The sequence below is a fragment of the Oncorhynchus keta genome, chromosome 30 (genome assembly GCF_023373465.1).
Source record: "Oncorhynchus keta strain PuntledgeMale-10-30-2019 chromosome 30, Oket_V2, whole genome shotgun sequence".
Classification (NCBI taxonomy): Eukaryota; Metazoa; Chordata; class Actinopteri; order Salmoniformes; family Salmonidae; genus Oncorhynchus; species Oncorhynchus keta.
This window is the reverse complement of record NC_068450.1, coordinates 26,057,246-26,071,349: the sequence shown is the minus strand read 5'-3', so window position 1 is coordinate 26,071,349 and position 14,104 is coordinate 26,057,246. Positions and strand designations below refer to the sequence as shown.

Genomic DNA, 14,104 nt, shown 5'->3' with positions numbered 1-14,104 from the left:
GGTGGACAACAGGCTTCAATAGGTCCACAGTAATGGTCTGAGTTTCATTCATCTACACAATTGACAAAAACTCTTGTCTTATAAGCTTGACCCATGAGTCATAATCTAAAAACATCAGTAACAGCACTACATTATATCCTGGCTGACATCAGTCATTCTCCTGGCACACCAAGCCCTCCTGGTATCCCTCCGCATTACCTGTGTCTTCAGGCTGTCTATAGGATGAGACTGGACCTCCGCTCTGTTAGGGACAGAGCAGCAGAACAGAGTAGCAAGACAGGGCAGCAGGACAGCAGTCAGAGGAGAGCCAGCTCTGGCTACAGCTCTTGTTTGCGTCTTCAGACACTGTCAGGTCCTCGATGCGAAGCCCAGGGGGAACCTGATACTGTTTAACTGTGTGCACACCTTCAAACAGGACCCTGCACATAATCAGACAGCGAGCTGGAAGTGGTACTAGCAAATAGCACTCAGACGGATCAGGCAAGAGATGAACATGGAAGGTATTCTGAAGATAGGGGAAATACCATAAGAGAATGGACAGAACAGTGTGGACTCAAGACAGATAGTATTACAACAATCAGTTATAAAAGACAAGTTTGCAGCCGCCTGCAATCCTTCTAACGTACCTCAAACATACTGGGATATGAGGCCTTAAGTGTTTATTTCTAAACAAGTTGTAACCAGGAAACTTAAAGAAACTTAAGTCCAGGGTTCAATCCATCCTCCACCCTCCTGACAAGTGGATTTGTGCCAGACTACACTGCTGGCCATCAGAGGCTGAAGAGGCCAGTCCAATCCCCAGTCCCCATGGTGCCAGTCAGTCCCCATGGCCTCATTCAGTCCCCAGTCAGTCCCCGTGGCTCCAGTCAGTCCCCGTGGCTCCAGTCAGTCCCCTTGCTCCAGTCAGTCCCCTTGCTCCAGTCAGTCCCCTTGCTCCAGTCAGTCCCCTTGCTCCAGTCAGTCCCCGTGGCTCCAGTCAGTCCCCGTGGCTCCAGTCAGTCCCCATAGCTCAGCAGAGCCTGTATAATCAGCAGCCTGGCTGTGTGCCTATCAGCTGAACCCGATCTCCTATTTATTCATTACATTGTTACAAGGTTGTTTAGGGGCCTTGATTGGCCAGAAGGCCTTGTTGTGCTGTGAGGTCTCTGGGAGGAGAGGCCATGGCACAAACACTCCCTCACTGACACTGTGCAGTATGCAGCATGTTACTATGTCTCATTTAACACCAACTACACTACACCAACTAAATTATTTTCAGATTGAGAGGCTAAAGCGCAAGGTGGGTTCTTTGATGTATGTCCAAGACAACAAAAAGGAAAAAGAACAAACATGACTGTCACTGCGTCGGAGAAAGAAACCGTTTCTTCAGAGTTTTGTACCGCTGAGTGGAAGTACTAATTAAACAACTTCCTATTTATTAGCTTTGGGTACGGTCTGGTTGACTTGGAGCTTTAAATCAGCTCAGTGCCAGCAATCTCCAAGCCCATCTGAACATGTCGGTCCGGCAGATGGCTGGCCGGTCCTGGAGCTGTGACAGCCGGCACAGAGCCATGGACGCTGGGTGAGAGTGGCTGAGCATAGGGGCACTGAGCTGGGTTGGGCTGGCAGTGGCAGATAGACTAGCTAGAGCCTTAGTGTCTGGGGGTCAATGTGGGCTACTTCTTTCCAATCCAGACACCACAAAGAGCCAGTGAGAAACAGGAACTCTCTCGACGCACCAGGGAGAGGAGGAACAAGAACATTCCACAACCTGGCTGTGTTCACTTTATCTTCGCTGGCTGGTGTGTGGAGCGTATCTATGCTAGCCCACCCAGTGATGTGCCTGTTCCTGCAGCATCATTCTTCATTCATTGAGGGCCAGCCAGCATGGACTTGGTATTTCTCAGCGGTCAATGGCATACATGTTGCCTGGACTTCCTTTCGTGAGCCCTGCTCAGTCTCGGGAGTCATAACTATGATTAGTGGAGGATTCATACTGTGAACAAGGGGAAAGTGAATTTTGGATTAAGCCCACATGGTGAAACTGTGAACACTGTATGATAACAGTTATGTCAAGCACACTCATACACAAAAGTAGAAGCCCTTCAAAAACACCAAACTCTCTCTTGTGGGAAAATAAATACTTGAATGCATGACACTGACACTGTAGAAAATGTCAATGAAATGAGGATTGTGAACTCTTGATCTGACCCACCAGAATAACAAGAGGTATTTGTATATCAGGCCAGCAAGGGACAATACATAACGGAGACAAAACCCAATAGGCTGCATCCCTCACCTGGATCAAAACAAGTACTTTACAATGAACCTGTTCCCGTTCCAAACCTCCCGCATAGCACGTCTCTCTACACTGCCAGAGAGACACGTTTCCCAACGTCCTGGGCTCTGACATGACATTCCTAGGATGACTCAGACATAGCAGAAAGGAAAGGAGCAATCCAACGACAACAGAGTGTTTTCCCTTTTACCACCCACCCACCCATTCCAGCACACACACACACACACAAGGCAGAACACACCAACGACACAGTGTTTTCACACACACCCATTCCACACACACACACACACACACACACACACACACACACACACACACACACACACACACACACACACACACACACACACACACACACACACACACACACACACACACACACACACACAAAGGCAGAAAGAAAAGGAGCAATCCAACGACAACAGTGTTTTCCCTTTTACCACCCACCCATTCCAGCACACACACACACACACATGCACACACACACATATACACACACACACATATACACACACACACACACACAGGCAGAAAGGAAAGGAGCAATCCAACGACAACAGAGTGTTTTCCTTTTACCACCCACCCACCCATTCCAGCACACACACACACACACACGCACACGCACACACACACACAGACACAAAGGAGCACAACACACACACACACACACCCACACACACACACACACACACACACACAAGGCAGAAAGGAAAGGAGCAATCCAACGACAACAGAGTGTTTTCCCTTTTACCACCCACCCACCCATTCCAGCACACACACACACACACACACGCACACACACACACACACACACACACACACACACAAGGCAGAAAGGAAAGGAGCAATCCAACGACAACAGAGTGTTTTCCCTTTTATCACCCACCCACCCATTCCAGCACACACACACACACAGTGTGAGAGGAGTGCAGTGAACAGACACAAGGATCAACAGAGATAACAATGGACTGACTAATCCACAGAATAAGGTCAAGATCTGATTTGCCCAGCAGTCTTGTGGTGGCCTCTCTCTCTGAATGTCATCAGGTAGCTTTAGTCAGAGCCCAGCAGTCTCTCTCTGAATGTCATCAGGTAGCTTTAGTCAGAGCCCAGCAGTCTCTCTCTGAATGTCATCAGGTAGCTTTAGTCAGAGCCCAGCAGTCTCTCTCTGAATGTCATCAGGTAGCTTTAATCAGAGCCCAGCAGTCTCTCTCTGAATGTCATCAGGTAGCTTTAGTCAGAGCCCAGCAGTCTCTCTCTGAATGTCATCAGGTAGCTTTAGTCAGAGCCCAGCAGTCTCTCTCTGAATGTCATCAGGTAGCTTTAGTCAGAGCCCAGCAGTCTCTTTCTGAATGTCATCAGGTAGCTTTAGTCAGAGCCCAGCAGTCTCTCTCTGAATGTCATCAGGTAGCTTTAGTCAGAGCCCAGCAGTCTCTCTTTGAATGTCATCAGGTAGCTTTAGTCAGAGCCCAGCAGTCTCTCTCTGAATGTCATCAGGTAGCTTTAGTCAGAGCCCAGCAGTCTATCTCTGAATGTCATCAGGTAGCTTTAGTCAGAGCCCAGCAGTCTCTCTCTGAATGTCATCAGGTAGCTTTAGTCACAGCCCAGCAGTCTCTCTCTGATGTCATCAGGTAGCTTTAGTCAGAGCCCAGCAGTCTCTCTCTGAATGTCATCAGGTAGCTTTAGTCACAGCCCAGCAGTCTCTCTCTGAATGTCATCAGGTAGCTTTAGTCAGAGCCCATCAGTCTCTCTCTGAATGTCATCAGGTAGCTTTAGTCAGAGCCCACCTGGATGATGATGTCACACTTAAACACTGAGACGCAATAGTGAGAATTCTACAGTAAGGAAGGTATGTCAACTTCAGAAACATATCACAGGTGTCATACTGAACTGAATAAAAAGGTTTAAAAACAGTCAAATCCTTATACCTAATATTGACACTCAAATCAACATTTAGTCAATTAATTTCAACATTAATATCCAAAGGGAATTCAAATAGGCCATACCCATCCAATGAGGTATAATGAAATACAAAATGTAATGTTGCTTCAAATTAAACAAACAATCATTCACTTTGGACTGTGCTTGTTGTTTCCTGAATTTAGATTTTATTTCCTGACATACTGGTGACATGTCAGTGCCAGTGACCCTGAGTCAGCAGGGTAGACTAGAGGATCACAGAGGCCAGACCAACAGCGCAATTCTGGGGATATCGTGGACGACAGGAAAAGGAGGGCCGAGCCCGCCCCCATTCTCATCGACGGAGCTGTAGTTTAGTTTATTTTTTAGTTTATTTTATTTTTACAGGGACAGTGCACATTAATCAACGTTTCAGTAAAAGTGCCGGTTTTAGCCAGCCGGCTAATTTTCAACCGCAGTCCCTCGGCAGGTTATTAAAAACAATTACAATATAGACAATAGCACCATAGACATAGCAACATAGCAACATAGGACAAGCAAGACATAGCATACAGACAGAGCAACATAGAACAAAAAGCAGCAAGACAAAAATTCATAAAAGCAACAAAGTGTTTCCACACCTCACAAGCTACAGACAACATGGAAAGTGGCAACACACAGCTAGGGACCATGTTCACAAATCTGATTGACCTTTAGCCATGTCTTCAAGCACTTTGTGAAAGTGTGATATGTGGTGCAGTTATGTGTGTCTGATGGCAGTGTATTCCAGACATGGGAAGCTCTCACAGAGAATGCAGATTTACTAAAGGTGCTTTTCCTTAGGGGAACTATACAGTCACCTCTCATGGCAGACCTTGTGGATCTGCTGCCATATGTCTGGGTTTTCTGTTTAACAAAAATATTGAGTGGAGGGGGAACCAGGCCATTAAGGATCTTGAATACAAGACATGCGTCGGTGTATTGCACAAGATTTTCCCAACTCAAGAGCTCATGTTTTCTAAGGATGTGACAATGATGATGGCTATTGGGCTTCCTATCAAGCACTTTGAGAGCCTGTTTGTAGACAGACTGAATAGGTTTTAATGTTGTACAGCAAGCTTGGGCCCAACTAGTCAAGCAGTATGTTAAGTGGGGGAGTATCATAGATTTGAAGTACAGTTTTGCTACCTCTGTAGTCAAACAATTGTAGTGGAGCAGGTTGAGAGTTTCAAGTTCCTTGGTGTCCCCATCACCAACAAACTATCATGGTCCATACACGCCGTGAAGAGGGCACGAAAACACCTATTTTCCTTCAGGAGACTGAAAAGATTTGGCATGGGTCCTCAGATCCTCAAAAGGTTATATAGCTGCAACATCAAGAGCATCCTGACTGGTTGCATCACTGTCTGGTATGGCAAAATCTCGGCCCCGACCGCAAGGAGCTACAGAGGGTAGTGTGTATGGCCCAGTACATCACTGGGGCCAAGCTTCCTGCCATCCAGGACCTCTATAGCCCTAAAAATAGCCAAAGACTCCAGCCACCCAAGTCATAGACTGTTCTCTCAGCTACCGCATGGGAAGCAGTACCGGAGCACCAAAAAGCTTCTAAGCAGCTTCTAGCCTCCAATCAAATGGCTACCCGGAATATTTGCATCACCCCCCCCCTTTTTTATGCCTCTGCTACTCGCTATTTATTATATATTATCTATGCATAGTCACTTTACCCCTATCTACATGTACATATTACCTCAATTACCTTGACTAACCTGTACCCCAGCACATTGACTCAGTACCGGTACCCCCTGTATATAGCCTCGTTAATTGTTGATATTTTATTTTATTTTTTACTTTAGTTTATTTAGTAAATATTTTTTCTTCACTCTTATTATTTTTTTAATTACATTGTAAGTTTAGGGATTGTAAGTAAGCATTTCACAGTATTCGGTGCATGTGACAAATAAAATTTGATTTGAAATGTCAGTGCCAGTGGCATTGAGTCTACTAGAGTCAGCAGGGTAGACTAGAGGATCACAGAGGCCAGACCATCAGCTCCGTATAAAGCAACACTTGTTCCCCTGGTTTACCCACACAGCCCAGCAGATGTCATCAGCCCTGCTTTGATATACGTTAACAGCTTTCAACTTGGCAGGAGATACAAACTTAGGTACCTCTATATTTCCACAGCAACTCCAAGAAAAGGCATGCTTGCTCTCGGACAGCCTCCTTCCTCCACTGATGAAAACTGGGTTGCTTCAAAAGCCACATTTATGTGCAGCCCCGTGGTCTGTAAACACAGCGCAGGCCACTCTCTCTGGGTGAGCAGTTATTCATTAAACAGATTTACCACTGAGACAATTTTTTCTGGACCTTACAGTAAATTTCAATGTGCAATTGGAAGTATTGTAAACATAATTATTAATAAAAAAAACTATTTGCTGAAAATAATTACAGTTGAAGTCAGAAGTTTACATACACTTTAGCCAAATACATTTAAACTCGGTTTTTCACAATTCCCGACATTTAATCCTAGTAAACATTCCTGGTCTTAGGTCAGTTAGGATCACCACTTTATTTAAGGAATGTGAAATGTCAGAATAATAGTAGAGAGAATGATTTCAGCTTTTATTTATTTCATCACATTCCCAGTGGGTCAGAAGTTTACATACACTCAATAAGTATTTGGTACCATTGCCTTTAAATTGTTTAACTTGGGTCAAACATTTTGGGTAGCTTTCCACAAGCTTCCCACAATAAGTTGGACGGATTTTGGCCCATTTCTCCTGACAGAGCTGGTGTAACCGAGTCAGGTTTGTAGGTCTCCTTGCTCGCAGACGCTTTTTCAGTCCTACCCACAAATGTTCTATAGGATTGAGGTCAGGGCTTTGTGATGGCCATTCCAATACCTTGACTTTGTTGTCCTTAAGCCATTTTGCCACAACTTTGGAAGTATGCTTGGGGTCATTGTCCATTTGGAAGACCCATTTGCGACCAAGCTTTACCTTCCTGACCGATGTTTGAGTTTGAGTTTAAGTTGGTTTTTTATTTTTACAGGGACAGTGCACATTAATCAACGTTTCAGTAAAAGTGCCGGTTTTAGCCAGCCGGCTAATTTTCAACCGCAGTCCCTGGGCAGGTTATTAAAAACAATTACAATATAGACAATAGCAACATAGAACAAGCAAAACATAGCAACATAGGACAAGCAAGACATAGCATACAGACAGAGCAACATAGGACAAGCAAGACGTAGCATACAGACAGAGCAACATAGAACAAAAAGCAGCAAGACAAAATTCATAAAAGCAACAAAGTGTTTCCACACCTCACAAGCTACAGACAACAGACAACATGGAAAGCGGCAACACACAGCTAGGGACCATGTTCACAAATCTGATTGACCTTTAGCCATGTCTTCAAGCATTTTGTGAAAGTGTGATATGTGGTGCAGTTATGTGTGTCTGATGGCAGTGTATTCCAGACATGGGAAGCTCTCACAGAGAATGCAGATTTACTAAAGGTGTTTTTCCTTAGGGGAACTATACAGTCACCTCTCATGGCAGACCTTGTGGATCTGCTGCCATATGTCTGGGTTTTCTGTTTAACAAAAAAATATTGAGTGGAGGGGGAGCCAGGCCATTAAGGATCTTGAATACAAGACATGCGTCGGTGTATTGCACAAGATTTTACCAACTCAAGAGCTCATGCTTTCTAAGGATGTGACAATGATGATGGCTATTGGGCTTCCTATCAAGCACTTTGAGAGCCTGTTTGTAGACAGACTGAATAGGTTTTAATGTTGTACAGCAAGCTTGGGCCCAACTAGTCAAGCAGTATGTTAAGTGGGGGAGTATCATAGATTTGAAGTACAGTTTTGCTACCTCTGTAGTCAAACAATTTCGTATAAATCGGAAATTAGCTAGGTTGAATTTAGTTATTTGAATTACCTTTTTCACATGCTTTTTAAAAGAGAGGTTGGAATCAAGTATGATGCCAAGGTACTTAAAATCGGATACCACCTGGAGCTTCTCCCCTGACACATAGACATCTGGCTCAGTAGCATCTGTTGCCCTCTTTGTGAAGAACATGCAAACAGATTTTTTCACATTGAGATGCAAACACGAGTCACTGAGCCACTTTGTAACCTGGACCATTACAGTAGTGAGTTCTTGTGCAGCTTGTTGTTTGCTCTTTGCATGCACATATATCACTGTATCATCTGCATACATTTGAACTTCAGACCCAGTACAGACAGAAGGCAGATCATTAATGTACAGATCATTAATGTCTTGAGAGGTTGCTTCAACATATCCACAATGTTCCTGCCTCATGATTCCATCTATTTTCTGAAGTGCACCAGTCCCTCCTACATCAAAGCACCACCACAACATGATGCTGCCACCCTCGTGCTTCACGGTTGGGATGGTGTTCTACAGCTTGCAAGCCTCCCCCTTTTTCCTCCAAACATAACGATGGCCATCATGGCCAAACAGTTCTATTTTTGTTCCATCAGACCAGAGGACATTTCTCCAAAAAGTAAAATTATTGTCCCCATGTGCAGTTGCAAACCGTAGTTGGGCTTTTTTATGGCGGTTTTGGAGCAGTGGCTTCTTCCTTGCTGAGCGGCCTTTCAGGTTATGTCGATATAGGACTCGTTTTACTGTGGATATAGATACTTTTGTACCTGTTTCTTTCAGCATCTTCACAAGGTAATTTGCTGTTGTTCTGGGATTGATTTGCACTTTGTAACAGTTTTCGTCCTCCTCTTCTGAGGAGGAGTAGGAAGGATCGGAGCAATACGCAGCGTTGTAAGTGTCCATAATATAATTTTAATGAAATATAACTGAACACAGAAAACAAAAGAATAAGATAATAAATGGAAACCTACACAGTCCGGCATGGAGCAATCACTGACAGGGAAAATAATCACCCACAACCAACATGGGGAAAACAGGCTACCTAAGTATGATTCTCAATCAGAGACAACGATCGACAGCTGCCTCTAATTGAGAACCATACCAGGCCAAACACAGAAATACAACATAGAAAAAAGAACATAGACTACCCACCCCAACTCACGCCCTGACCAAACTAACACGAAGACATAATAAAGGAACTAAGGTTGAACGTGACACACTTTTCACACCAAAGTATAGTCATCTCTAAGAGACAGGGCAGCAGGGTAGCCTAGTGGTTAGGGTGTTGGACTAGTAACCGGTAGGTTGCAAGTTCAAATCCCTAAGCTGACAAGGTACAAATCTGTCGTTCTGCCCCTGAACAGGCAGTTAACCCACTGTTCCCAGGCCGTCATTGAAAATAAGAATTTGTTCTTAACTGACTTGCCTGGTTAAATAAAGGTAAAATAAAAACGCCCCTCCTTCCTGAGCGGTATTGACGGCTGCATGGTCCTATTGTGTTTATTGTTTGTACAGATGAACGTGGTACCTCCAGGCGTTTGGAAATTGCTCCCCAAGGATGAACCAGACTTGTGGAGGTCTACAATTTTTTTCTGAGGTCTTGGCTGATTTCTTGTGGTTTTTACCATGATGTCAAGCAAATAGGCACGGAGTTTGAAGATAGGCCTTGAAATACATCCACAGGTACACCTCCAATTGACTCAAATGATGTCAATTAGCCTATCAGAAGCTTCTAAAGCCATGACATCATTTTCTGGAATTTTCCAAGCTGTTTAAAGGCACAGTCAATTTAGTGTATGTAAACTTCTGACCCACTGGAATTGTGATACAGTGAATTATAAGTGCAATAATCTGTCTGTAAACAATTGTTGGAAAAATGACTTGTGTCATGCACAAAGTAGATGTCCTAACTGACTTGCCAAAACTATAGTTTGTTAACAAGAAATTTGTGCATTAAACGAGTTTTAATGACTCCAACCAAAGTGTATGTACACTTCCGACTTCAACTGTAGGTTAAACAAATGAATAATAATAATAAAAAAAATAATATAAACAATATAAATGCAACATGCAACAATTTCAAAGACTTTACTGAGTTACAATTCATATGAGGAAATCAGTCAATTGAAATAAATTCATTAGGCCCTAATCTATGGATTTCAGTTTACTGGGAATACAGATATGCATCAGTTGGTCAAAGATAGCTTACGGAATATGGGCCTAACAATGGGCCTCAGGATCTCGTCACGGTATTTCTGTGCATTTAAATGGCCATCGATAAAATGCAATTGTGTTTGCTGTCCGTAGTATGCCTGCCCACACCATAATCCCACCTCCACCATGGGGCATACAATGTCGACATCAGCAAACCACTCACCCACACAAAGCCATACACTTGGTCTGTGGTTGTGAGGCCGGTTGTACGTACTGACAAATTCTCTAAAAAGACATTGGAGGAATGAACATTCAATTATCTGGCAACAGATCTGGTGGACATTCCTGTGGACAGCATGCCAATTGCACGCTCCCTCAAAACTGAAACATCTGTGGCATTGTGTTGTGTGACATAACTGCACATTTTAGTGTGGCCTTTTATTGTCCCCAGCACAAGGTGCAATGATCATGTTGTTTAATCAGCTTCTTGATATGCCACACCTGTAAGGTGGCTAGATTATCTTGGCAAAGAAGAAATGCTCACTAACAGTTAATGAAACAACATGAGAGAAATACACATTTTGTGAGTATGGAACATTTCTGGGATATTTTATGTTAGCTCATGAAACATGGGACCAATACTTTATATGTTGCGTTATATATATATATATATATGCTGTGCTAACATAAAAGGGTTGCAAAAGGGTTTTCTAATGATCAATAGCCTTTTAAAATGATAAACTTGGATTAGCTAAAACAACGTGCCATTGAAACACAGAAGTGATGGTTGCTGATAATGGGCCTCTGTACACCTATGTAGATATTACATAAAAAAATCTGCCGTTTCCAGCTACAATAGTCATTTACAACATTAACGATGTCTACACTGTATTTCTGATCAATTTGATGTTATTTTAATGGACCATTTTTTTTACAAATTTATTTAAAAAACAAGGGCATTTCTAAGTGACTTTTGAACAGTAGTGTACATCTGCTGCAGAGGATAAGTTGATTAGAGTTAACTGCACCTTAGATTGCAGCCCAAATAAATGCTTCACAGAGTTCAAGTAACAGACATCTCAACATCAACTGTTCAGAGGAGACTGCGTGAATCAGGCCTTCATGGTCGAATTGCTGCAAAAAAAAACACTACTAAAGGACACCAATAAGAAGAACAGACTTGCTTGGGCCAAGAAACAATAGCAATGGACATTAGACCGGTGGAAATCTGTCCTTTGGTGATTTATGTGATTTATTTAGAATTCAAGGCACACTTCACCAGCATGGCTTCCACAACATTCTGCATCGACACGCCATCCCATATGGTTTGCGCTTAGTGGGACTATCATTTGTTTGTCAACAGGACAATGACCCCAAACACACCTGTTGGCTGTGTAAGAGTTATTTGACCAAGGAGAGCGATGGAGTGCTGCCTCAGATGACCTGGCCTCCACATTCACCCAACTTCAACCCAGTTGAGATGGTTTGGGATGAGTTGGACTGCAGAGTGAAGGAAAAGTAGCCAACAAGTACTCAGCATATGTGGGAACTCATTCAAGACTGTTGGAAAATCATTCCTCATGAAGCTGGTTGAGAGAATGCCAAGAGTGTGCAAAGCTGTCATCAAGGCAAAGGGTGGCTCCTTTGAAGAATCTAAAATATATTTTGATTTGTTTAACACTTTTTTGGTCACTACATGATTCCATACGTGTTATTTCATAGTTCTGATGTCTTCACTACAATGTAGAAAAGAGTAAAAAAATAAAGAAAAACCCTTGAATGAGTAGGTGTCCAAACTTTTGACTGGTACTGTATATATAAACAATAATCAACTAGTGTCTGCTTGGAAACACAGTATGATCTATGGTGCTAATTCTGCAGAGGCTCCTCAGAGGAGGAAGGGGAGGACCATCCTCCTCAGTGAATTTCATAAAAATTGTAAAACATGAAAAAAAGTTGTACTTTTTAGAAAGAACTTTACTAAATATATTCACATCACCAAATAATTTCTTAAAACACAGTTCTGCAATTAATGTATACAGAGGCCTCAACAGCATAATCTAGCTGGAGGACAGCTAGTTTCCATCCCCCGCTTGGTACATTGACTTCAATACAAAAACTAGGAAGCTCGTGGTTCTCACCCCCTTCCATACTTACACAGTAATTATGACAATTTCCAGAGGACGTGCTCCAACCTATCAGAGCTCTTGCAGCATGAACTGACATGTTGTCCATCCAATCAAAGGATCTGAGAATGAATCTAGTACTGAAAGCATAAGCTACAGCTAGCTAGCATTGCCGTGCATAAAATGTGGTGAGTGGTTGACTCAAAGAGAGAGAAAAACAGTTCTTACCAAATATTTTCTTCAAAGATGAAGAAGAAACAAGAGAGAGATTTCTTTTTTTAAACTTTCAGTTTAATTTAGCTAGCTAGTTTAGCCTACTTGAAACAACCGGCTCAAACAGAGGGATGCTATGTTAGCTATATGGTTATGACTATCCAGCACAAGACTGGAACTCTTAAGTCAAGGTAAATGTTTGGTTTTATTAATTTATTTCCACTGGGGCTCACCGGTGTAACGGCTATACTGCAGAATCTGTTGAAAAACGTTTCTTAAACGGAAGCAAACTGTTGGACGAATGACTACACCCTAGATCAGCTCGATGCAGGTAAGAGTGTGTGTGCAATGTGGTCTGTCACCTCAACATTTTCTCTCAAACTGTGTGCAGCTACATTGTAAACTTTCATTCATAGGCCAGGTTGCAACAACCTCGTGATGGGTATAGGGAAAATTTGAGTATCACGTAGTAGCCTACACCTATCGATGTTACATTGAACTGGGTGAATGGAATATGAATGACAGTCATCCAATATGATGTAATAGAAATTAGGCCATGCTCATTAAAGAAAAAAAAGAATCCTCCGTCATCTTAAACAGCACCGTTCGCCGTATATAAAGTGTAAAAGATTATATATGTCAAAAATGTGCAGTGTCACATCCACATATTATTCAGCTTTTCAAATGGATATATATTTTGATATGTATTTGTACAATGAGGACAGACGAAAGCTGATAATTCTTTCCATATTTCGTTTAGATTATTTGTGACATTGAATGCACTGCACAAAGGTAACAAGAAGTTGATCCCTTACCTCTAGCCTCACTTGATGACAGAATACATATCACTGTACACACAGCCAGGCATCCATCCTTAGAGAACATTTTCAGCAACTGCGGTTTAATTCGGTTCTGAAAGAAAATGGGCAAAATATAGAATTCAATGACAAATGTACGTAAGAACCCTGATTGGGTTAACCCAATTACGTTGAAATGTCATCTCCACATTGACATAATTGAATGTACAGACAATTTCAGTGAAGAGAGCACAGTGGGCACACTCACATGTTGGGTCTCCTCTGCCAGCCAGATGCTTTCCACTGAACTGATGTAAACAATTCGTTGACTGTCAAGTCACAAGTAATAATCCAATATATTGTACAATCAGTTACATCGGTATGGTTATCCTCCAGTTTGAAAAGAATTCATATATATTAATGACCTGCCCACGTAGTAACTGATAAAAAAAAGGGTACAAAACGCCACTCACAAAAAGCAAAAGTTCCGTTTTGCGGCGCACTGCTCTCTTCATTCCTGGTGTGCCCTTCTGAATCCCTTTCGCCATGAGGAACATGCACGAGTTTTTCCAGAAACAGCTGTGGCATACCATTGGCCAATGCTGGACCGGCTCGAGCGCTGCTCCTCACCGGCGCCCCCATCGGGTTGGTGCATTTAATTACTTTGCAATGTGGCATCTTCCCTCGAAACCGTAAAGATTGTAAAACATTCACTGCAATTTT

The 14,104-nt window shown here is 42.7% G+C and overlaps 1 protein-coding gene across 1 annotated transcript in view; it reads right to left on the bottom strand.

Moving 5' to 3' along the window:
* LOC118363336 (fibroblast growth factor receptor-like 1) overlaps positions 1-13,914 on the bottom strand; it is a 52,988-nt gene extending 39,074 nt beyond the window's left edge. Inside the window, exons 1-2 of the mRNA XM_035744075.1 lie at positions 13,650-13,914; positions 13,400-13,496 (exon numbers count right to left, since the gene is read on the bottom strand). Of these exons, the coding sequence (XP_035599968.1) occupies positions 13,400-13,469 (70 nt within the window). The 5' untranslated portion in view covers positions 13,470-13,496; positions 13,650-13,914. The remainder of the gene's footprint in view (positions 1-13,399; positions 13,497-13,649) is intronic.
* Between the last annotated feature and the right edge of the window lie 190 nt (positions 13,915-14,104).